The sequence below is a fragment of the Oryzias melastigma genome, linkage group LG6, assembly GCF_002922805.2.
Source record: "Oryzias melastigma strain HK-1 linkage group LG6, ASM292280v2, whole genome shotgun sequence".
In the NCBI taxonomy this organism is placed as follows: domain Eukaryota; kingdom Metazoa; phylum Chordata; class Actinopteri; order Beloniformes; family Adrianichthyidae; genus Oryzias; species Oryzias melastigma.
In genome coordinates, this window is record NC_050517.1 from 17,501,129 (window position 1) to 17,525,679 (window position 24,551).

At 37.1% G+C, this 24,551-nt stretch overlaps 3 protein-coding genes across 3 annotated transcripts in view; 1 reads left to right on the forward strand and 2 right to left on the reverse strand.

Moving 5' to 3' along the window:
• iqch (IQ motif containing H) overlaps window positions 1-13,402 on the reverse strand; it is a 27,503-nt gene extending 14,101 nt beyond the window's left edge. Inside the window, exons 1-13 of the mRNA XM_036212359.1 lie at window positions 13,383-13,402; window positions 12,360-12,476; window positions 12,192-12,271; window positions 11,491-11,566; window positions 9,695-9,845; window positions 9,517-9,597; window positions 9,250-9,317; window positions 8,639-9,169; window positions 5,720-5,786; window positions 4,793-4,876; window positions 4,528-4,709; window positions 1,929-2,201; window positions 1,667-1,858 (exon numbers count right to left, since the gene is read on the reverse strand). Of these exons, the coding sequence (XP_036068252.1) occupies window positions 1,667-1,858; window positions 1,929-2,201; window positions 4,528-4,709; window positions 4,793-4,876; window positions 5,720-5,786; window positions 8,639-9,169; window positions 9,250-9,306 (1,386 nt within the window). The 5' untranslated portion in view covers window positions 9,307-9,317; window positions 9,517-9,597; window positions 9,695-9,845; ... (2 more) ...; window positions 12,360-12,476; window positions 13,383-13,402. The remainder of the gene's footprint in view (window positions 1-1,666; window positions 1,859-1,928; window positions 2,202-4,527; window positions 4,710-4,792; window positions 4,877-5,719; window positions 5,787-8,638; window positions 9,170-9,249; window positions 9,318-9,516; window positions 9,598-9,694; window positions 9,846-11,490; window positions 11,567-12,191; window positions 12,272-12,359; window positions 12,477-13,382) is intronic.
• aagab (alpha and gamma adaptin binding protein) lies at window positions 13,109-15,443 on the forward strand. Its single transcript, XM_024281271.2, has 10 exons — window positions 13,109-13,328; window positions 13,553-13,743; window positions 13,820-13,916; window positions 14,043-14,132; window positions 14,236-14,319; window positions 14,411-14,490; window positions 14,583-14,679; window positions 14,782-14,886; window positions 14,989-15,038; window positions 15,107-15,443. The coding sequence occupies exons 1-10, from the start codon at window positions 13,142-13,144 to the stop codon at window positions 15,182-15,184; spliced, it is 1,059 nt and encodes a 352-aa protein (XP_024137039.1). The 5' UTR covers window positions 13,109-13,141; the 3' UTR covers window positions 15,185-15,443.
• Window positions 14,910-24,551, reverse strand: smad3b (SMAD family member 3b). Its single transcript, XM_024281270.2, has 9 exons — window positions 24,018-24,551; window positions 21,163-21,356; window positions 20,949-21,083; window positions 20,804-20,878; window positions 20,672-20,722; window positions 19,564-19,776; window positions 19,321-19,458; window positions 19,090-19,234; window positions 14,910-17,509 (listed from the first exon to the last, which is right to left on the reverse strand). Exons 1-9 carry the CDS (start codon window positions 24,218-24,220, stop codon window positions 17,386-17,388), a joined length of 1,278 nt encoding a protein of 425 aa, XP_024137038.1. The 5' UTR covers window positions 24,221-24,551; the 3' UTR covers window positions 14,910-17,385.

Below are 24,551 nucleotides of genomic sequence, written 5' to 3' on the forward strand. Positions count from 1 at the left end.
AAGTTCAAAGCGGCTGATAAGAAAACTCTGATGACCCAGCATTCTAGCAGCCTTTAAACGCTTCACTTATGGACGAATCTGTGAGATGTGAAAAGAGTCTCACCACAGATTTGTGCGTAATTGATGTTTTGTGTGTGCGTAACAAGCGACCCGTGTGTGTTTTTTAAAGATTTCCGTGTGCAATTAGTTTCGAGTTGTTGTAATTTTAATTTGTGCATGTGTAAATTGTTTTTTGTCGTTTTTTTTTTTTTTAATTTCGTAATTTTTCTACTTATGCACAAAATGTATTATATGAGTTACAAATCAATAAATACGCACACACAAATCGAGGTGATACTTATTTCTCTCCATAAGAAACAAACAGCCTTTCTGTGCAAGTGTGTGCCATGCCTGTTGTTAAGTTGCTATAAAAATGATCCGGTGTGAAACCACAATTACCAAAATGTTGTTTTCAAAAAGATAATAAAAGCTCTAATAAATATAATAATAAATAATTAGGCTAATTGGTTTTTTTAGGCAATTTTTCCAACAGAAAAAAAACAAAATAAAAACAAAGCTACAGATAACAAGTTATCTTGTTATCTAGGTTATTTTGTTACTATGTTACTGGCCCGTTGAGATCAGACGAGCTGAATGAACCAAAATGAATTTGCCTCCCTGGTTTAAGCTTAAGTATACATCTCAATATTTCTCTGTTCTGATAAGACAAAATAAATCTAGTATCTAGTGCGCACACAATTGTAAAATTTCTCCCCTGCAAAACGATTTTCAGCCTGCAACTACACAACTACACTTTTAAGGGAACAAAAAACTAAGCTGCAACAATAAATTGTGCATTGAAGAGTAGAGGATGTTGCTTTGCTTTGATTAACAGAGCAAGGTGTAGAATTAAAGGGCTGTTAAAGTGTTGTGTCCATATGGCCCAAAAGCCCTCAGGCTGTCGGCCTACACTGGGAGCCTCGGCACTCTTCCCTTTCCACGGGACCCCAGCTGGTGGAGAATAAAGAAAAAAAAGGGAAAAAATTGCTTTTCTGTGCAGCCTCATCCGGCATTATGGACCTTGGCTGGGGCTCTGACACTCTCTGCCATAATTAACAGCACCCAAGTCCCAACAATTACAGCCCCACACCATGCTTACACTCCGATTCAAAGAACAAGCTAATAGGAATGAAACAGAGTGAGAAGCTTGAGATGACTGCTGCTCTTTCAAATGGAATTAAAGTAAAATCGTTGTGCTCCAAGCCCGCAATCATTAGCCTTTAATTAGTTTACAAAAAGCTTCTAGTTAAATGGCAAAATACAGTAATTAACACATGACAGAAAATCAAAGGCCACTTTGTAAGTGTATGAGAAATTAAGAGCCACAGGCTCAGGCGCCGTATGCAGATCAGGACTGAAGTAAATGGATGGTCTAGCGCTGATTAAAAATGTTTTATTTGTTCTGAGTGGATCTGAGATTCATCCAGCTATACGTCTATAAAGGTAAAAAGGTGAGAACCACACATGCTAACGCACTCTTCCATGTGATGCCACAGCAGCATGTAAGAGCTGCCTGTGATAATTAGTGATGCGCTCTCATTAAAAAAAAGATGTATTCAGAGAGTTATAGTTTATTTATTTTTTTTCTTTTTTGAGGAGGATTAGATTAAAGACTTCTTTTACTGACCTGAATCGATTCAGACTTCCACAGATCAGGACTGTAGAGCTCATACTGCTGCAGGGCCCATGTGAAGCAGCTCAGATGGTAAACATCACAGTATGCTGTTCCATCACTCCTGCCGTAATGTGAGTTCATCTTAAAAAGCCAGCGCCGCACAGGGATGTTTTGAACTATAAGCTTCGCTAGAACCTCGTGAAGCTAAATAACAAAGAAACAAGTTATACAAGGAAACTTTAGGGACAAAACCAGAAGTGGAGAGTTGTAGAACCTGGCTTAGAGAATAGACATCTCCTTGCCCGGGTGGTACATCAACTTCAGCAGCAGCAAAGATCCTCCTCCCTTCAGATTTGCTGTTGCAGAGCCGTGAAACAGCTGGTTCTGGACCCAATATCGGCACGTTCAACTCATCGGCCACCGCCAGGTCATCGACGTGAGCCACGCCACCCACGATGTACGCCTGCCTCCCCTCGATCAGGCCTCTGACACGCTTCAGAGTGAGTGGACTGTACTTCAGTAGCGTGGACAGACACATCTTATGGTTCTGGAAAAAGAGAGAGGCCATTGCTGCGGCTGAGCAGTCGACATCTTCCAAGGGTTGTTTCTTGACCTGATTTATCACTGTGTACACACAGCAGATCTATTATCGAAATAGCCGACAGGGTTCTGACCTCTCCTGGGCTCCAGCAGGTTGAATTGATAAAGGCTGCCTGTGGGAAGCCTCCCCGATCCTTCACATCTTTAATGTGTGCTACCAACGACTTCCTTGGGAATACAACTAATTACTCCACATCTGTATTTATTTGATCCACATGGAATTATCCCTTCTGTCAGCGGCAGAATGCGCTGCCAGCCATGGGTTGCAGTTATTCATCTAAACAAAACGTCTAGCACAGTTTCACGACAAAACAGCGGGGAAATCGATAAAAAGAAATGAAGAGGGCCGCATCATGTCGCGCATTCAATCTAGCACTCAAGAGAAGGATATAAAGGGCAGCTTCACGCTTTTACTGTCTGCAGCATAATCCGCAAAAAGGCACTCTTACAATACATCTCATACATAAGCTAACTAGCTAAGCTGATATATCGTCTAAAAACCAACAGCAGGACAAAACAGACTTATTATAGTCAAATACAGTTTTACTGTATTTACTTTAAGCAACCATTAAAAACTACTCTGTAGTAGTCTATGCCCTCAACGCGGCTTTTATCAATTGCATCACGTGGGAATAACGCCGACCCCAAATTAAAATAGTTTTCATCCAAATTTTAAAGCAAACTTTAAAAAATATTATTAGCTTTTAATTTTCTTAAATATTACAGAGTTATAGTTCATATATGTGATGCTTGGAATAAATCCTTTAAATATCATGCATTAGCTTATTGAAGGCGTGCCTGTTTTTTTAAATACGTTTTTCACATGTTTTGTTTTTTTATTTACATTTTTATCCACTTTTGATCCTTGGTTAAACCCAAAAACTGTTTCTAATTTTTTTTTGTAGTGAAAAAAATATATAGGTTTACTCATCAGAATTGAGGTTTTTTTGCAAGGTTTCAAGTGTAAAGTGGAATTTTTGTGTAATACAAACAATTTATTTTAAACATTGCTACAAAAAGAGTTTTAAAGGTTTAATTTAGCTCATTTTAAAGTGGTAAAAGTTCTCGAAAAGGTCCCAGACTACTAAAGCCTCGTTTCCACTGAGTGGTTTGTTTTCACGGCGAATGCGTAGTGTAGACTGTAGGAAAGCAACAACAATGGAGGTCATCCATCAGCTCATCTTTTTCTTGCTTTACTTTTTGTCCATCGTGTATAACAGGAATTTAATGTTGTTTGATAGAAGATTGTGGGCGGGACTGAAACAGCAAAAACCCCAAATGCTTACAAACGTTGGAAATGTTAGCTTTAAATGGGTGCCAAATTGCTGCTTTCTAATATTGTCATCACTTTCTGCCAATCAAAGGGTGGCTACAGTGGCTCCGCCCCAACTGCTCCACTTTTCAATGGACCTACAACCAATGGGGGCCCCCAAGAGGTACGGTTTGGTTTTGTTTAGTGCAGGGGTGTCAAACACCCGGCCCAGTCATAAAGAGAAAAAAAATATGAGGATGTGTTTTTTTTTGTTTGTTTTTTTAAAAAAAAGCACGTTTCTAGCCCATTCCTGTGATGAGTTATGGTTATTTAAAGAAATGGCCGCAATTCACAATTCCGCCACTAGGGGAAGCAAAGGAATGTAAAACCAGCGTGACAAGAGATCAAGAAATAAAGATGATGAAGGCCAAATCACGCTGAGTTTCAGGGCAGAAGAGGAGGTTAAATCCAGATTCTTATGTTCACAAATGTTTACAGGTTTAATTTAGTTTAATTTGTCACTAGTTTGCATATTTACATTTTAGACAGTTTTTTTTACATAGTCTCCTCTTGAGTTTACTATCAGGATTGCTTCAATGTCACATGTAAAATTTCAGTCTGTATAAGAATGAATAAACTTTTTTTTTAATGTAAAAAACATTTAATTTTAAATTTACTGAACTTTGTGAATGAATGTGTAATAATAAGTCATTAGGCTACTATGTTGGTTGAGGCATTTTTTTTCCAACTGAGAAAAAAACTTTAAAATAAAGCTACAGATAATAAGTTAAACATAGGTTGTTTTACTATTATGTTTCTGGCCCTCAACCAAAATGAGTTTGACCCTCCTGGTTTAATGGATCCATTTTACGATGGAAACGCTCAAAACACTGTACTGGACCGGACCGCTCTGTGGAAATGAGGCTTAAGGGTTAAGATAATTGTTAAAACTGAATTAAGTTATTTAATTGTGTTTTTTTTAACACTTCACTTCACATTTAAAAATCATCACCATCCTTACAGGGAAATAGTCTACAGCCTCCGGTGTGAGAATGACAAAGCGTCCTTGGCGGGATGAGGCCGGACCAGTCCCGGTACCGGCTCCATCTGTGTCTCCATCACACTTCAGGAAGTTGGTGTAATAGTCCAGGATGTCTTCACCCAAATGCTGGGGGCATATGTAGATCACTTCCACGTTTTCATCTACAATTTAGCCACAAAAAACAGTAAAGATCACAACAAATCAAACGTTTTTACACGGAAAGAGACCAAAAAAGAGATCCTACCTCTGACCTCACACAGTCGGCCTATCTGCGTGTTCTGGAGGACGTCGAACCTTCTCAAGTTCAGACGCTGTTTCTGAGAATACCCTGTAAGTGTCAGATCCTTCTCTTATTCTTACACTCAGCTGTGTGCTAATGCAGACATTGTGCGTCTAACAAGAGTTGGGAGTAAGGGAGTTCCATCTAATAACTCTCTACACCATTTCAGTGTTTGTTTCAGCTTAATAACAAGCAGGTGCTTCCACTGTCTTGTGCTCAAAGCCCCTTTAGCACCGCGTCCAGCCACCGCTGAACTACATCCTGTGATACCACCAGGATTTTAGGCTATGCTCGTCTGGATGTCTGCCAGACATACATAGAATCCTCAGCTGAATCAAGGTAATTAAATGATTGGATTCATGCTAATTAACAACAATGGGGTTCAACTTTCTAATTATCCTTGCTCACACAGCACTCTCTGTAGCCACCCCAAGTGCAAATAAAGCATTCCATCTGCTAGTAATTAGGCTTAATAATTTTAGAAAATCGCTCAATGATTTACAATGCACATGCCTGATCACAGTGTGAAAGTGAACGCTGCAGAGAAGCGATGGCGTGAACGGGTCAGCGCTCGTACAGCCTTTTTTTGGTGCTACCGCTCTGCAATAAAACAGGACCTTTGTGCCGTTTGTACATTTCCAGCATAATGTTTTTTCATTTGCTTAATCTGCAAATTAAATGGCAATTGAGGGTAAATTGCGCAGCTCCCTGGCATGGGGGACTGTCATCATCCGGTGAGTGCTTTCCTGCAGAGAGCGATTCGAATGAGGGGGGAATCTGCGCCGGGGCCACAGACTGGGGCAGCTGAGTGCCGAGACCGGGGATGGCTGCATCTAGATCAATTCTGTGCGCCTGCGAGTGAAAGAGAGAAAGCACGTCAACGAAAGCTACCTAATGAAGGGATGTGGATAATGGTCCTCTTGGACGACTGGATGTGTTTCCAGTTGGCTGCCAGATGCTGGGGATGAAAAAAAAAGGAGTGATCAGAGAGAGGACCGGGTGAGAACACACACATTAACACACTTGCATGCACAAATCATCACATCGCAGCACAGATAAAAACAAACCAAGCCAATCTCTCTCTCTCTCTAGGCATGCGGAAGCAAACCAAGCATAAAATACCACCATAATTAAATTAAGCTCTTACTTTAGAAACATCTTCTTACAATTAATTCAATCAGCAAGGTACAAGATGCTCTTGCCAGGGGAAGATTAGCGGGCTTAATTAACAGGGTATGAATGTTTAAAGAATAAGAACATACATTCAGTGCATGTATACATGCGCTCTATGATGTAAACCTAAATGAACACGTAGTTAGTCATTTGTGTAATGGCAGAGTTCTAATAGGTGAATTACTCATCATTATCTATATGTTAAAGGGACAAATAAACTCATAATCATCTCTGTGTTTCAATAATTACAATATAATATCACAATAAACAAAAAAAAAACATGTGAATTGTAGGGAATAAAACAGTGCGAGCTAATTCTGTAAAAAAATTTAAACAGCTGTTTTTCTTTTTAAAGTATGTTTATCATGTTTTTTTTTCTTTTTTTGTAGGATTATAGTCTATTTAATTGAATTACGTTTAACCAAAAAAATGTGTTTAATTAAATAAAACTAAAAATGTCATATCTGCAACATTTTCCTCAGTAATCAGCTGTAGTAGTTAAATTATTATATTCATTTAGGTAAAATCCAATAAATTTTTAGATTAAAAAATAGAACTAATATCAATGATACAATTTTTTTAATAACAGAAAATGTTATTACATTATGAAAACAAACAAGAAAAGCAGCATAAAACTGAAATTATATATATATATATATATTTTTTTTTACTTTCCATTTAGAACCTCTGAGATATTGTCAACAGATTGGGTTTTGATCTACTTATAGAAAGCAATAGAACATTTTTTTTTTTAGTATTATAGCTAGAAAAAAATAGTCTTTATTTGAACTTTTAAAGCACCCATTGGAAAATGATCTTATTTATTTAATTTTAATAGTACACAACAGTAAATTACTTAATATTCTTGACTTTGGTAAAAATGAAAAGGGACAGGAAGAAGAAAACTTACTTTCTCTGTCTCATTTAACAAAATCAATCAAACTATTTTTAATACAAAATAAATGCATCAAATGGTTGGCAAAAGCAACAAAAGCTGACCGATAAAAACAAAAACAAATTTAAACTGTGAAATGATGATAAATAAAATCTAAAAACTTTGAACTCGTTTAATCCGTACTAGGTAATTGAGACGATCTTTAACCTATACCAGGGATGTATGGAGCCAAATTGGTGTCATAAAGATATGAAACCCAAAGAGAGCAAGTTAAAAATTCCAGCTGGTGTGACGCTAAAAAAAATTCAAGTGTCTGAAATTTTTGGCAATTCTAATATTTTCAGCTTCAACTTTCTTTTTTCAAGTTTGAAAGCTCAAAATTTTGGTTTCAAAATTTTTTTTTAGTTTCAACTTTTTTTTTACTATTCAAAATCGGTTTGAAACTTTTGGCACCGTTCTGGCGCGTGGGGGTGGGGCTAACAAGAAGGACCAATCAAAGTTGATGAGGGTGGTAACCTCAGTCCTGGTGCATTCACTGACTCCGGGAACTTGGATAATTACGGTCAGAAAATGTCTGTATTGTCCGTACTATAGCGACAAGCAAAAGGAGTCCTAAATCGCCAGGAAAATCTAAGAGAATCTGGCAACAGAGAAAAATATGGGTCTCGAAAATTAATAGCCGGAAGTCCCTCCCCCTGCCGGAGGCGGACGCTTAGCCCTCGACCGGAACCCCGTTTTAAGCTTTCAACCTTTTTTCCCTTTGACATACTATAACTGCTTACGCAATCAGTAGTTATACAAATTTGAACATTTGTTAATATTGACTTGAAAGAAATAAAACGATGAACGTTCTCTGTCCCATTTGAAGCTTACACTCTAAACTGCAAGACCATAAAAGTTTATGCTTATTGTTCTCAAAAGTTTTTAAAATATCATTTTTGAAAGGGTTTCTTAATTTTTTGGAAATTTCCACTTCTGGCAAGAGATTATTTCTGGCGCCATCTTACGTGTGACCAGAGGCTGCTCGAAAAGCAGCGTACAGAACGACTGTCAAAGACGTTGCTTTATACACAGGTTTACAAAGTAGCAAGTAAATTATGCCAAAATTTGCCTGAAACTTTCCGATTTGAAACAGAAAAAAAAAAGTTTTGAAACTGAAATTTTGAGAAATTGAAGATGAAAATAATTAATATTAGAATAAAATTGTTTCAGATATTTTAATATTTTTCTTAGCTTAACACCAATATTTTAACTTGATTTTTTTTTCCAGTTGTTTTATTTGGGTTTCACATCTTTATGACCCCAATTTGGCTCCATAGGATGTACGCCTTAGGGCACATGTGTTAAAGGATCCGGCCCTTTGGGTAATTATATCCGGCCCTTCAGATCATTTTATTTCATTGTTATTAATTTCCTGATGTTATCTTGCTCTTATTTCTAACTTGTATAATTTTGACAAAATATATTTTTATGGAGAGAAAATATTTAAAGTTATTTAAGGTTTAAGATGATTTATTCTGGAATAATATTACTGCCTTTTTTGTCAAGTTTTGCTTTAGTGTGTTTAATGATGTTTATCCTATTCGGCCCACAACCTAAAGTGTGTTTTGGATTTTGGCCCCCCTGCTAATGACTGATGCATATATTTTCCAAAGTGTGACAGAAGCTTAAGGAAAGTCTGAAAGGAATGTGAAGGTATATATGGTCAGAAAGCGAGAGCAGAGTTCAGGTGTGAGCATCACCTGGGCTCTGCTGCGATTATTCTCCAGCTGGCGACTGCGCTTGGCCTGTAGGGCCTTCCTGACATGCTGCCTCTGAGTGTACAATAACCATGACACGGCAATAATCCCAGCTGCCCATTTGCGCCTGCAGTGGTACAGGTGAGCTCTCCTGGCTAAATAGCTCCTCCAGGAGGACTGGATGCGAACAGCAGCCGCCTCAGCGCCCCCCTCTCCTCTGTAGCGCTGACCCGGGCGTGACACCAGATCTAACACCTCCTTCTGATTGTCCAGAGCAGAAAGGAGAGTGGCCGCTGAAGGGGTCTTTGTCCAGCTGTTCTCCCAACAATGGCACAGCTCCACGAGCCGTTCTCCGTGCACGTCAGCTGACGGCACCGCAAAGTCCCTGAGCAGTTTTTGTAAGGCCTCTAAGACGTCGCCCACACTGTCCCAGCACAGACAGAAGCTCTCCCTGAAGTGACAGAAATCTGCTGCCTTTGGGTCGACCCGTCCTCTGAGGATTTTGAAAAGGTGTTTGTTTACAGGAGGTTTAGTCTGCAGAGCAAACAGAAGCAAACAAATACATACGTAAAGATTTCATTTTCTCCTAAACCCTTTAAAATCCGGGTTTATACCTGGGAGCTTTCAGGAAAGGGGATGTCTGTCCCTTTATTTGACTCCTTTTGTCCCATTTTCTTGAAAACTATGGATAGAAGTGATAATTTATGAGTCAACACAGGAGTTTGTCTTGCTCATACAACAATTTAATGAGCAGTTTTTAGCATTTTGGCTGCAAATATCTGGTTCTGGAAGGAAATCAAAGCCGTCTGTTTCTCCAGTTAAATCAGGCATTTATACAATCAGTGACATCGAGTATTTTTTGCAGCATTGTAAAAACTAACCACTTTTATGAAAGTCTTCTCTTGGGTGAAAAGCTGCAGGTTTTTGTTGCACCGATAAACAAAGCCCTCTTTGTTGCACAACTGTAAACACATAAAAGCACAAACTTTTTAGTGCTTTTCTTTAGAATAAAGGTTGTATGTGCCATGAAAACAACTAATTATTGCTGTTAAATGTAACCTGTTGGTTGTGTTTTATCCTGAGAACAACAAAAGTGATGGAGAGCTGAAAGTTGACCTGCTTTACTGGAGTTTGATGGGAAGTGATGTTCCTTTGGTTCGGAATCCTGAAGACTCGTGACAGAATCTGTACTTATGTTGGGATGTTTATTCTAAAGAAAAAAAGATATATATGTTGAATAATATGTCAGACGAAATATATATTTCTTTATTTCAATACTTTTCATCTTAGATTTAGATGTTTTAATGATTTTGCATTTACAGCAGAAAAAAGTTATTGGATAATTCATAAAGTTGGATACAGAGAAGTGCTTTATTTGTGGAGTCAAGATAACTGAAGTTTCCTCACAGGAGGAAATAGGATTTTAAGTTTCAAGTTGCTCGCTCTTCTTTAAAGCAGACATGCTAAACAGGAAATTTTGAAAAGCTGTTCTAAGAAAATATTATTTAAAAAAATATATCTGTAAAGACAAAACTTGAGGAGTATGTAATGTGCAGTTAATGTGTGGGGACAGGTGGTAAAAGCCAATATAGGATTGTTTTCTTTTGTTTTTGTCTTTTTAAGATGTGAAGGTCCAGAAATGAAATAAGAATTTCAATCTTTTCACTGCTCCCTTCCTGTCGTGAAGATATGTGGACTTATGTACTGAATATGTTAATGTAATGTTCTCTTCATGAAAGGAACAAATCAAAATGTCACTTTCTTAGAACCTTTTAGCAAAGACAAAGCTCACATATTAATCAAATATACTTTTGAAGTAATTTTTCTTTAATACCTTTACAGTATATTTTAGAAATATCATAATAAAAAACTTTTCTGTCTAATTCTTTACTCCTAAAACTCCTTCAGATTACTTTCCTAACATCTCTCATGTCCTCTCCTTTGTTCTCCTCAGACCACTGAGCGTCCTGACAGACCGCAGGTAGTAGCCAGGTGCTTCAAGATTCTCCCCTTAAAGGCACACATCTGTTTCAGATGGTGCCGGGAAAAAGGGGCAACCTTTTGTAAAATTGCAAAAATGCAAAAGCGTGTTTTTTTGGCACAAGCAGGTAGCCGAGAAGAGCTGGAGTGAGTTGCAGAAGGCTGCAGCCGGCAGAGAGCCAGTGGTTAGCAGTTGGAGAAGCTACGGCTGTCTTATTGGCATGCTAGACCAGGTAGTCGATTCTGTCTGGAGACAGCTGTAAACCACTCGCCCATAGCGCAGCAATCAGGCACCTGTTTCCTTAGAAGAATGCTGATGTGCTACAATCTGCTGCTCGCCGCTCTCTGCAGCCAGCACTCTCATCTCTCCTGCAGCAGAGTGACAGTCTTGGCCCCTATTTTTCATGTCAGATACAGATTACCAAAAACATATTGGGAGAGGGGAAAAAAAGAAAGATTGTAAAGATAAATCTAAAGCTATTGTTGACTTTGCGATGATTAATTTCTCTCTTGTAACAAGTGCTGGATGTCATCTATGAGGCAAGTGACCTTTAAGTCACAGCCTGAGGACCAGAGGTATCTTTGAATGCAGACTTGTACCATCACTCTTTACTGTAGCATACGCTATCTATTCTGATTAACACAGTAAGATAAAAAAAAATGACTAAAATATTTTCTCATCCATTATTAGTTTTTTTTAATGGAGTAAGGGGTAAATGTGAGGAACATGTGCCGAAAGGTGAACAACAGTGTAAGTTAACAAATTACAGTATACTGATGGTATGAATCAATACAAAAATGTGACTTTTCCATTGATGAAGTTGGACTGTTATTCTGTCTTTCCTTTTTGTTAAATTTACAAAAGAATAATTTACCTTTTCTTTAAGAGAGGTTCCTGAAAGAGGATACTTCTTTTGATGCACATCTGGAAAACTCTTCACAGGGGACTTCCTGTGGAAGTAAATGTTTCGTTATACCATTGTCCAGGTAAATACTCGACTCTGATTGGCTGTTGTGTGTGGACTAAAAAGTGATAATTCACACCTAAAAAAGAAGTTCCAGTCACATAGCCCAAATGTTCTATATCACTGCATAGGTTTCTCTGAAACAAACTTTTGCTTCATCATCTTGACAAAAACAAGCATTAAGAGGTGAACTTTCTCTCTGAACTGACGCTTTATTAAACCTATTGAGGTGATCAGAACATATACCGCTATACTTTGCCGCTGCAGTCGAGGTCGGTGCAGGTTCAGCAGCATGTTGTCATGTTACCGTGATACTACGGCTCATAATGTATCAAGTAGTCTGTTTTTTGTGAAAAAAAGGCAAAAATATGTATAAATAACAAAAAGAAAGTACTAAAATTTATTTATTTTGTAAGTGACCACATTATAACTTAACATTAAGGGCATTACCTCGCTTATACTTTATAAGCGAGGTAATGCCCTTTATATTTTGCGTCGGATAGTCCAGGCTTCCAGATCCCGCATTAATTTCTGATAATGTATGCTTTGTTGGGAATTATCCCTTACGTATATGATGCAAAGTGATACAAAGAAAATGTGATTCAACTTACAATGTTTGTTGCAGAAGTTCAGGGAATGGAAGTACCAGCGGCTGTCTATTTACTGTTTTCAGATACTCCTCAGCTTGTTTCTGTTGTCAAATAAAGAAAATATGTATTATCATCAAGTACATTTACTGTCTAATAACTGTGAAAAGTAAATTTTGTAAGTGGTTTTACAATGCTAAGCTGATGAACATTGTCACAAACACCAATGTATTGGGCTTGTCCTGTGGTTCTATCAGATTCAGGAATTTTCTTTAGATGAGTTCTGGGTTGCTTTAAGTACTCTTGAACCTGGAAAAAAAAATAAAGATGAGAAATGTGGGACAGAGGAAAAACAATTAACAAACATGCCAAATGAATTTTACTCAGTGTGGGAAAAAATGCTAAACAATCTTGAGAATTTAAAAGCTAGCTAGCATAGACAGATTTGTAAAATACTAGATATTTGATTCTTACTGATTCTTACTGGATCAGTAAGAATGACTAGCAAGTTAAGAATTACCTTAGCTAAAACAGCTACAAGTGTATCCTTATTTGTAGATAGCTCAGACATTGCTAACAGCTTACAAACTACTATTACTATTATTACTAAATGATTTAAAAAAAATAAAACTGAAATTTTACTTGTAACCATAACAACATGTTCATGGTTTCTGTGGGGCTAAAGAGGGAGTTTAGCTTCAGCTATCTCAAACATCCCAAGATATTAGTACATTTTCTTTACAAATATGAATACTATTTTCTTTACAAATCAAATGCAGCATTTGATAAATATGGAAATTTACAATCTATATATGGAAAGAAAAAACAATTTACAGTTTTTATTATGGCCAAGCTAATAGACAAAATAAAAGGTTTACTTTTCCTACATTTGGCTTTTTATTTTATTTTATTCATTTTTTATTATTAATTTGTTTTTTTTGACACTTCTTCCGTTGCGCCGGAAGTGACGGAGCATGAACATCCGAGTTGAAAGGTCATCAAAATTTGTAAGCGTTAGCCGGAAACTAGAGAAGCTTTTTCTATTTACATACATTTTTTTTTGCAAAATGTCAGCGACAGAAGACAGTTCTGATGTGACTCTTCCGTGTGTCCTCATCACTAGCTCTGATAGTGACTTTAAAGAAGAAGAGCTGGTAAAACGTAAGTACTCGTAAGGATTGGAAGGAAGTCCAAAATGAAAGGAAGCTAGCTTACCTTTAGCACAGTAGATGACAGATGGAATATCTTCGCTTTAATATTACGTTTTAGTCGCCACTTTTATTTTTATTGAGTCAAATACTTTTGTTGGCATAGCAAATGTGGAAAAAAGGACAGCACAGTAGATGTCATTGCTTTGTTGCTAAGCTAACTGCGTTTTGTTTTAGAAATCCTTAACTCGAGGACTTTGCCTGAGCCGACAAAGCGAGAGGAAGCAGTCGCCTGGTATCCTTGGATCATCAACAACAAATATTATACGGCAGATGTCAGACTGTGTACTGTACCGAGCATCACTCAGGTGTCTGCAGAAATTGCCCAGTCCATGCAGGCGTTTATTGCTTACTTCGATAGTAAAACGGTATGTAGCCTGAAATCAAAAGTGAATGCTAATCATTACACCATAAATGAAAGATATGTGTGTTTGTCATTTACAGAAGAGTGGCTTAGAAAAACTCAAACCCTGGATATCAGTGGTAGAAGATCTGGCTCCTGAAGTGCTCATTCTAGTGTGTGACAGAGTCAGTGAAGATGGTGAGTTAATTCTGTTTAAATAAAACAACACAGTTGTTCTCTTGTCTTAAAGCAAACCAATAAATCAAATCAATAGACAGTGTTTATAAAGAATAAATCCCATTTTATGGGTGAAATGTGTTCCAGGAGTCACCAGGCATGAAGCACAGCAGTGGTGTTTGGCTCATGCCTTTGAGCTCGTGGAGCTTAATCCTCAAGAGCTTCCAGATGAGGACGGTAATATTGACAAACAGCAAAAATTACAATAGTTAAAGGGTTCTATTTGATTTATATATATATATATATTGACACATTTGTTTTGTTTTCTTTTTTCTTCCAGATGACTTTCCAGAATCCACAGGAGTTAAAAGAATAGTTCAGGCTCTGAATGCTAATGTGTGGTCCAGTGTGGAGATGAAGGATGGTAAGATATATTTTTGTGGAAATTTTGCTGCTTTTATGGTTATTTTATTTGAATTGAGAGAATGTGACATTTCTTATTTTTCCCATACTAGGACACAATCAGGGTTTTAATTTAATGAGCAGTTTGGTGGCATCCAGACACAATGACCCACATAGCCGCCAGGAACCTTCTGTGAGGTTTTTTTTATTTATTTATTTATGTTTGCTGTTTCAAACTAACTTAACCTTTATTTAAGTAATCCTGTACTCTTGTTTCTGGGGCAGCCCCCTAGTTTACCAGAGGAGAGTCCACCCACTAATGAGGAGACTAACCAGACAGACAGCAGAGCAAACACAGATGGACAGCCAGACACTGTTGTAGGTAAGTAACCGTGTTTTCTTTTAGTTTGTTTTTGGTCAAACTAATTTCCCAGAGCTTCATGTAAAGTTAAACTTATTCTTCCTGCCTTGTCAACCCCTACAGATGCAATGACTAATTTAGATATTCAAGAGCTTGCCAATCTCACAGCTGGAGATGCTGACGTGGACAACTTTGAGCGCCTGTTTACTAAACTAAAAGAAATGAAAGGTGAAGTTAACTTTTTAAAAAAAAATCTTTTTTATCATAATGTCAAATTTTATTTCAAGTGTGATTAATCTGATTCGGTCTTATCTGATTGTTGTTGTGCAGATAAAGCGTCTTCATTACCACACGAACAGAGGAAAGTTCATGCAGAGAAGGTCAGCATCTGTCCGTTTCTGATCAGTGAATTTATCAGTTTTCCTGACGATTCTTTTCATAATTTCAGGTGGCAAAAGCATTTTGGATGGCCATCGGCGGGGATGAAGATGAGATAGGTGGACTATCATCTGGAGAGGAAAGCTAAAAAAAAAAGCAACCTGTGACTGAAATCTTTCTCTTAATCCTGTAGCTATCACAAGATTCTGTTCCTACTGATTTACCACGTATAAAATGAAGACATTTACAGTTGTAAGCTTATTGGTTTTTAGAAACATTTGACTCGTCTAGAAACTAATGGATAAAGAGGTAACCTCTCTCAGTGGAGGGAATCTGAACTCGTCTTCCCACAAAATGCTTTAGTGAACCTCAATACATGATGTAATGCAAGTCATACAAACGTATGGGCTTCATGCATTTATCTGGATACAGAAGACACATATTTCATATATATGTGCCTTACCCTCTGAATGGTTTCAATCAAAAATGGACATCCTGAAAATTCTTATCATCATGTAAATCTTTGTAATGGATACAGCGTAACTAATGTCAACAGTGTCTCACTACATACGTTAAGATAAACCAATATGCTGTATTAGAATGCATCTGTAAACTACTTACTGCTACATTTATTTGTTACATTTTCACTGAAAATGTCTCCAAAATATATCATAAACCTTATTCTTAAAAGTTGTGTACTTTTTTTATATATTTATAACCAAGAGTTACTATTATTTTAGTGATGGTATACTTTTTAATAATGCATTTTATTTAATAAAATTTTACTTTGAAACAGTGGTTAACAAAAAAAAAAGTGTCTAAGACTTGGAATTGAAAAACCAGTTGAGATTATTAAGGAACACATACAGATCTACCAAATGCATTGAAGAACACAGTATTATGCCGTACATACAGTTACAGATTAAATGACTTATCACTGAAAGTGCAAGATTAACATGTTTGCATCAGACCAAAGACAGTGAGCAATGCCTTCTATTAGAGTAGTGCATAAGTAGCATACAGTGTTTATTGCACAAGCAGATTATAACAACATCTAAAGCTTTTCTACACGTTACTGTGGAAGTGCATCGTTTACCCACAAGCAGGATTTACTGTTAGTGATGAATGAGAAGTTTCATCCCATTAGTGAAAAACTATCACCTGTCATAGCATGCACCCTTAATGGAAAACAATAAATCCACTGTGTTGGTTAAATAAAGAGGCCTAAACACAGTAATAAAGATAAATACTTTTACGTAAACTTTACTTCAATATGGACTAACGAGATTTTAGCTCATCTTTGTCCATTATATTAATTTTTACCCGTTTCAATTTACGTCTTATAAGACAAGAAAAAGAGGGACAGCAGTAAAACAAATTATATGTTTAACCCCACATTATAACTATTAAAAGGAATAAATACATGAGGGAAATTATGTTAGTTTCAGAGTTATTAAAACCAAAGAAAATGAAAGCAGTTATCGTCAGTGTTTTTCTGATTGAGGTTTCATGTGTCTATTCTTTCTTTTTTCTTTTGATTGTATAAACTTTATTAATCCTGAGGTTCACTCTGTGAAACCAGTTGAACTGGGTCAAAAAAAAAAAACATTCTTATCTATTTAAGGGTGACCTTAAAGAGTCGGGATTGTGGTTTTAAGATTTGCATCAACGTGAAATTATCGACTATAAATAATTGTATAATTATTTACCAAAACATTAATAAAAATAGATTTTTTTGCAGAATTTGCAAAAATAAACTATAAAACATTTCACCAAGGAAAATAGTTTTCATACAAATATTCTTTCACAGAAATCACAAAGTTTTCTTTTTTTTCATATAATACGGACATCAATAAAATACCAATTCAAGAAAAATCAAATACATCTTTGATGCATCGGTTTATGACATAAATCTACAGGGAAGTAGTTTGTACTCAGATTTTTGGGTATAGATGACAAAAAACATTTGTAGGAATTGTATTTTATGGTTTGACGGACAGATGACTAATAAACGGAATCATAATTGTAGTGAAAGTTGAAAAGGATGAAGCCAGATAATCAACAGAGGTAAACAGATATTCTAGTTTAAGGCATGTCTAATGTCTGAATGAATAATAAACCTATTTAATCCAAAAATTTGAACAAAAAACAAAAGTTTGAAGCATGTATACGGCCTAACATAATCATAGTGCTTTATTATAATGTCCTTCGGGATAATTAAAGTATCTTATTAGTGAAAAAAGATCGCTGCTTTGATGAATGGAGTTTCTACCCTACTAAATCTCAAATAAATGTAACTTTTCTATTGTGGTTTTGCATACACTCCTGTGGTTGGGAATAGAGCTCTCCCTAAGACACGCTGGAGCAGTGGATGCTGGGAGATCCCATCTGTGTGAGAACCTTGTCCAGCCACTGCAAAGGCCCATTAAGATGCAGCTCTATCCAGCAGGGGGTGCTGGTCACTGTCTGACGCCTAGAAGATAAAGAAAAAAATCCAAACATGTTAATGTGAAAATATTTGTACTACAATATTACAAATATAAAGATAATTCACTGACGTAACGACAATAATACTCGTCTTTTTAGTTAGATAAGCACCTTCACCAATGCTACAAACTCCACCAGCTATTCCTGAAGTCATTTAAGTCCAGAGATGTTTTCCTCTAAGGTGTTTGGTGCCAGAAATACAACACGTATGACTAGACGAGACATTTAGCGGGGGAACCCCCTGTTGCAAAGAGAGTCTCAGATATGATCACCCTCCGATGTCAAACCCCTCACGGTAACTTTATGTCTTCTGCGTTCTCTTCTGTTGCCACCTCAAGCTGCACAGCCTTTTTTATGTTAAAACAAAATCTAACCACGATGAAAAAAGGAATAGATAGGAAAATCATTTTACTAGGTTTACATGTAACCCTATGAACAGCTAAAACACAAATACTTGAAACTGTTCTGCTGGGACTTTTTAGTTTTGAGAATGGAATGAAGGTCTCTAAAAATCTACACCTCAAATATTTGGTATACATGGGTATTAGGAGACAAAAGTTTTCTGAAATGATCATTTTTGAAGACAAAGAACAACCTATTTCTCTAGTTTGTTCTTTCTTTTATCTACGTACTTTTACAGAGAATAATCTTAAAGACCCGCTCCAATGAAGACGATGTTTAACGTGTTTTTGTGGCCTTTTTCTCATGCAGGAGAACACGTGTAAAGAAAATGAAGGTCAAAGTTGCATTTCTGAGTATTTCTTTAACCAAACTGTTTTTAAAACAGGAGCAGATGAAAAAAAAGCCATTCTATAAAAGATTGTAGTTGTTATTCCTGCTCTGCTCCATTTTGATGCATCCACTTGCAAAAAAATAGATTAGGATAATTTCTAATGAACTATTGCCGGTCTGACTAAATTATTTCCAAGAAAAAGACAGTTTTTTTTAAATTATTTTGGTTAAAAACATCGTAATCATTATTAAAAGACCAATGGGAACGTTTTAAAGGGTAACCAAACAGGGAACTTGAAAGCTGACTCCACCCACAGCTGAAATATGAAAGCCAGTCAGAGGGGTGGGGCTTGGGGAACAGGACTGTTATGATGTGGGACTTAAACGGTTTGACCAATCAGGAAATTCAACTGTAATACCTCAATTCAACCTGTAGGGGGCAGTGCACAGACGGTTTTTGACTATATTTTCAAGAATTAAACGTTTTAAAAATGAATTATTGAATTAATTTGTCAAAAATTTGGCCATGACCAACAGACTTTTAAAGCCTCATTTACAGAGGTCAACAGACAAAAAAAGTAGATTTAGGGTTTGGTAAACCTTTAAGCACAAATAGAAAGATGATCAGACTGGGTTTCTAAAAACTGTCTCCGGCAGTAACACAATCTACTCAAATTTGTGTTCACCTAGCTGTCCTTTAAAAAAAAAATAAGTAAATTTTAAAAGATATTCTGCACACGTTAGCAAAAACCAAAAAAGTGTGCTGATAGTTTTAAAAATAAAGTTACTTTGAACAGCTTATTCAGCATTACTTTTCAAGACTAAAATATTTACCTGTACTCAGCTCCCCAACCTTTAACAAAACTCATGCGAATAGTACACATCCTGGTGAGCTGGTAGACCGCCTCAAAGCCCTGGTTGACCGACTGGGCGAGGAGGGCAGCAAACTCCTGGTTGTTGAAGATCTTAAGGTTACAACCTGCAAAAATAAACATTTAAATGAGATTTTTTGATACAGAAAAATATGTTGCCGTTTGTGATCAATGAAGAGGATTTGGCTGTAACCTGGTGGGATTTTGCACACAGTGGCAGGGTGCCAGCTATAGTGCTGGTTGCAGTTTGGACTTTGAACAAAGATGGCACTGTCGCTCAGACACTCTGCAAATACCTCCCCCCCAATGTAGTACAGCCTCACACCTCGTCCTGGAGAGCATACAGAAACACCACACAAGCGGCTGATTATATGAAACACAAATACAAAAAAAAAGGCAGATGAAGTCAGAGGTTATGTCTTCATAAAATGAGTACCTATGTGTCTACGTGTGAGCTCCACTGCAGAGTTGCGGTTCACATTGGACAGCAGCCCCAGACAGAAGCGTTCGGAGTTGGACGGGTCTGTGAATCCGTCTACTGTGAGGGAAGGCTGAGAAGCGTGGAAGGTCTCTCCAACACGCTGGTTCAGCTCGTAGTAGGAGATGGAGCACCAGAAGGCGGATTCACAGTAGGTCACTGGCTGTAAATCTGGATTGGTGAAGAGAAAATAGGGAGTTTCAGTTTTTGGGGGAGGTGAAGAAGAGGATTTTGGAGGTAAACTCATTTAAGCTTCAGTGTGAAGCTACAAAGAGAAAAAATACTATGTCAAAGTTGATCGTTTTTTTACATACCGGTGCTGATGTTGCCACTTTAGCATGTTAGCTTCTAAATTTACCAATTGTTTTATGTAACTTTTAATAAAAAAAAAATAATAACATCAACACGCCAAGATAAATTCAAAATTGCCAACACAATACTTTTCTTAAGCCTTTCAGAGTGAACCATAACTATATATATGATCATATATTACTTTTGGCACACAAAAGCACGTTTTTTTTTAAAGAAATTAGTTATTTTCATGAATATTTCATTAAATTTATGTAGGATTTTACATCCCTGTTGACCTGAAGACGTCTTGTTTGCTCAACGCTGCCTCCAGAATGCACAGATTTTATATGCAAAGCAAAAATTTGGTAAAAAGTTTGATCTGTTATGAGTTAAAAGCACATATTATCTTGTGCTTCACAACATTTTTTACTAGCTGCTCTGAGCTGCACTGAGATGATCCTGTTTGGCACGGAGCATCTTGTATTTTAAAAATAAGTACAAAAAAAAAATCAAAATTTTAATATATTTTAATATTTATTATATTTATTTATTTTTAAAAGAAGGTCATGATGCAAATCGAAATTTCTTAAAGGCTAAAGTATGACTATATGGCTCCTTTTATGTTTTGATCAGTAGAAAATGAGCCCAAATGGCTCTTTTACTGTTGCCTACCTGGTATAGACGTTTTAATTGTCTATTGCTTTGCATAGTAGAGCAGTCTTTCATGCTCCAGGGACAATCACAATGAAATGCAGATTATTTCGTTTTTACTCACTGAGATTGCTATTCATGGGAAACACAGGATTAGGCGACATGCTGGGTGAACCTGAAAAAAAATAAAATAAAAAAAATAAACACAAGTTATATAGGAAGAAGCTTCTTCTGGATGTTCCATCATGAGACTCACCGGTGTCCATGTTGAGGTTGACTTGGTGGTCGTTTGTTTCCCCATCCTCACTCATATATCCAGGCGGGGGAGTATCTGGGACAAACAGAGATTTAGCATTCAGGACCAAATAGTCACAAACTAAAATGATCTTAATGTGTCTCACCTGGAATATAGTTATTCAGAGGCTCCGTGTTAGCAGAGATATTTGTATTTTCAGGGATGGATGGGCTGTAGTCATCCAGCTGAGGGAAGTCAGTAGAAATATCTGTGTGGCGTGGCACTAAAATAGGAGGCAAAACTGCAGACACAAAAAGGATAAGATTAGCGCCTCAAACGCATTCAACAATATGAACCACATTGCAATCAGTAGCACTCACTTGGTGTCTCCACCCTTTGGTAATGGTAGGGGTTGACACACACTTCATCTTTCTTTGTCTGAAAAGCAAATTCACAGTGGTCGACAGCCCGGAGCTCATGATGGGACTGCAGGTCGGGCCAGCGCCACAAGCGGCAGTAGATGACATGAGGGAGACCTTTTCTATGGGACACCTGCAGGCGTCCGTCTAAAGACCTGGAACGCAAAATGATAAAAAAATAAATAATAGCTCCTGTTTTATTTAAATCTAATCTGTATTATGAGTTTTTATACAAGGCCATAAAAACTAAACGAATCTTTCATGGAAAATTAAATTAACTATGATTGGAAAAAAATATTACCGTATTTTCCGGAGTAAAAAAATGTCAAATCAAGAAGAAGACAACCATATATAAGTCGCTCTGGAGAATAAGTCGTACTTTTCTGAGAAAAGTCTGACGTTTCAGAAGAAATCTGCCAAGCTAAAAAAAATAAATAAATACAAGAATACTCTCCTTTGATCTGTATAAGAAAAATGTCAAAGTTTAAGAGGAACACAATTAGATTCTCTTCCATGTTTGTTTTGGACGACACTTCTGCCACTACCAGTAGCAAATACTTATACTCAGATGCAGTGCCCTCTAGTGGTTGTTAGAGGAAACAACCGCTTGAGGACAACCGATTTTTACTGGGAAAAAACCCAAATATATCAGCCTATTTATGTCTAAGAAAAAAAAACACTCCTGAGTATAAGTCGCACCCCTGGCTAAACTATAAAAAAAATGTGACGTATACTCCGGAAAATACGGCAATATTTCCTATTCTTTGATTGTTTTTTAATGTTCATCAGTTATTGTGATCATTGTGTTTTCTTGTGATTAGCACAGTTGCAATGGATATTTTAGCCTCAAAAAGGTAACAAAGAAATTATAAATGAGTGGAATAATTCAAAATAACAGAATATTTCATCAACATCTGCACTATCATGTCACATTTATGACATTCTTTGCTACCAGTGCCTCACTTTTTAAATTTAAATACTAAGAAAGCTATTGGGCCTACTAATAAACAACCAACCAACCCACCGCTTAAATCTTATATTTAAAAAAATATCCATCTTTCCACACGTCACTGAACACAGCTGAATAGTTCAGGCTTATTTTTCAGCACCTCCTCCTGCAGAGATGGTTTACAGGGTAAGCTGAGGTCAGCGTTCCTATGACTCTGCTGAACGTTCCCTGGCCTGTGCCCTGCCTCTGTTTGTCACTGACACAGCTTTTTCTAAACACAATCTTATTATTCAGCAGAAAAGAGAAAGGAATCCTCATATTCATTAGCATCCCAGAACGCTCAGGCAGTTGTTGTTACATGAAATACACGGGCTGCTATAATAAACTCTTCACTTCAAAAACAACCTCTACCACTGGTGACTAAAACCAGGTTAGGTAGTTATTGTATTTCATAAGTGAATCTTGCAACAGCATGATTTCCGTTTTGGCTAAGCAAACATTTGACTACTTAAAGTGAGAGCCTCTCTGTTTCCCAGAAACATTAAAGTGATGAAATACAACAAAGTAAAACCATCCAGTGTAAATGAACTAACCCACATAATAGACAGTGATAACAATAAAGCTCTTATTCTGCTGGCTGTCAGTCTCTGAACCCACTAAGACGGATTCAGGATTCAAACACAAGTCCACACCCTGCGTAAAGCCCGGAGCACATTCCTAAAAACTGACTACAAGTTTTTAATTTAGTCTAAACACATTTATTACCCTCTCCACAAGACGTTCTACAAGACGTTTTTCTCCAGAAAGGTCTTTTTTTTTCATCAAACATTTTCTCATAGAACAAAAAAACATGTATTAGCTTCCTTTTACTGTTACTGGATGAAAGGGTCATCTAAAGACAGCATAGATTTAATATATCACAATAACTTTATTGATAAATCATTTCAATTCAATATACTTTCAAATATAAGCAAGTATTACTAATAATAATAATGTAACTATATCATTTATATTCAGTTTAATACCCACATCTTACATGTACAATCTGTTCAAAAACATCTAGTTTCCAGTATGAACTAAATTTGGATCTATCAGACTAATGGTTTCAACTATTTTATTTAACAGGAGAAATGTATATCTGCGATTCCTTCTCACCTGAAGGGATGACACTTTGCCGGTTCTTCACAAATCTGATCAAATATTAGATCAGAATCCCAAAAGAGGGATCCCAAGTCCAACACAACCTTCCCAGAATGCACCACTGCCTTTACATGCTCCAAGCATTGCTTGTAATGGTTCCAAGTCAAATTTAATCTCTTCCATATCTCACGTTTACTCTGATATTTGTGGTAGAGGGTGGACTTCGGATGCTCTAGTATCAAGTGCTTTGACACGTTAAGCAACTGTTTGTGCAGAACATTAAATGATAGCTATTTGAATTGCTGCACGTGTGAAGTCAGTTTTAATGTTTACAGATCATGCTCACTGTTAGGTATCACTGAAAATACCCATTTAGTGTCATATAAATATAAGTTTATTATCGTAGCAATGTAATCTGATGAGTCAGAAGTGAATTTGTATTACATGTTCGCAAAATACCTGCATATTAATAGTAATTGTCAAGTTTGAGCTAAGGTTAGCCTCATTTAAAATACAATTTAAAAAAAAAAACAGATATCTATAAGTATTAATATTATTTTTAATGTCATTAAGAATTTGCAAAATATTTTTTTATGTGTTAAAACCAGTTTTAATAACAAAACTATTAAATATGGGCAGGCTAGCTAGTTTGCTAACACTAGCTGTCAACAAATGTAGCTTGCTAGCCTACACTTCACCATGTTCGGGTAAAGAAGTCCGCGTTTACCTGGGGATGGTCAAGCATTTAGTGTTCATGTTCTGTGTTGTGATAGCTTTCTCCAGCTCCTCCAGCTGTCCCGTCCTTTTCAACTTCTTCACGAGACTTTTCACAGCCTTTTCGCACCATTTTTCCTCCTGTCCGTTCTGTTCTCCTTTCTTCCAGCCCAGGAGCCTCTTAACAATCGGGGGAGTGAATGGTAGTATGGACATTTCAAGTGTAATTTAAAAAGAAGGAGCACTGTTGTTGTTGTTGTTTAGGTTCGTTTTCCAGAAGCGGTTTGGTCGATGAAGGAGAGGTTAGCTAGCTGAGCTAAAGTCCCCGGCTGCAGACGAAGGCTGGTAGCTGGCCAGTGCTCAGCGGCTTGTGGTGGAGGTTCACTTCGGACAGGTCTGCACCCTGTCAGAGTGAGAACATCATCAGCAGCGGTCTCTGACAGCCAGGTTGTCTCGCCGGTTACTCCTCCTCCTCCCGTCTTCAGCTTGGTCCGCCCTCCACCTGCATCAGGCAAGTGCTTTGCATTTTATCGTTCAAACTACGGAG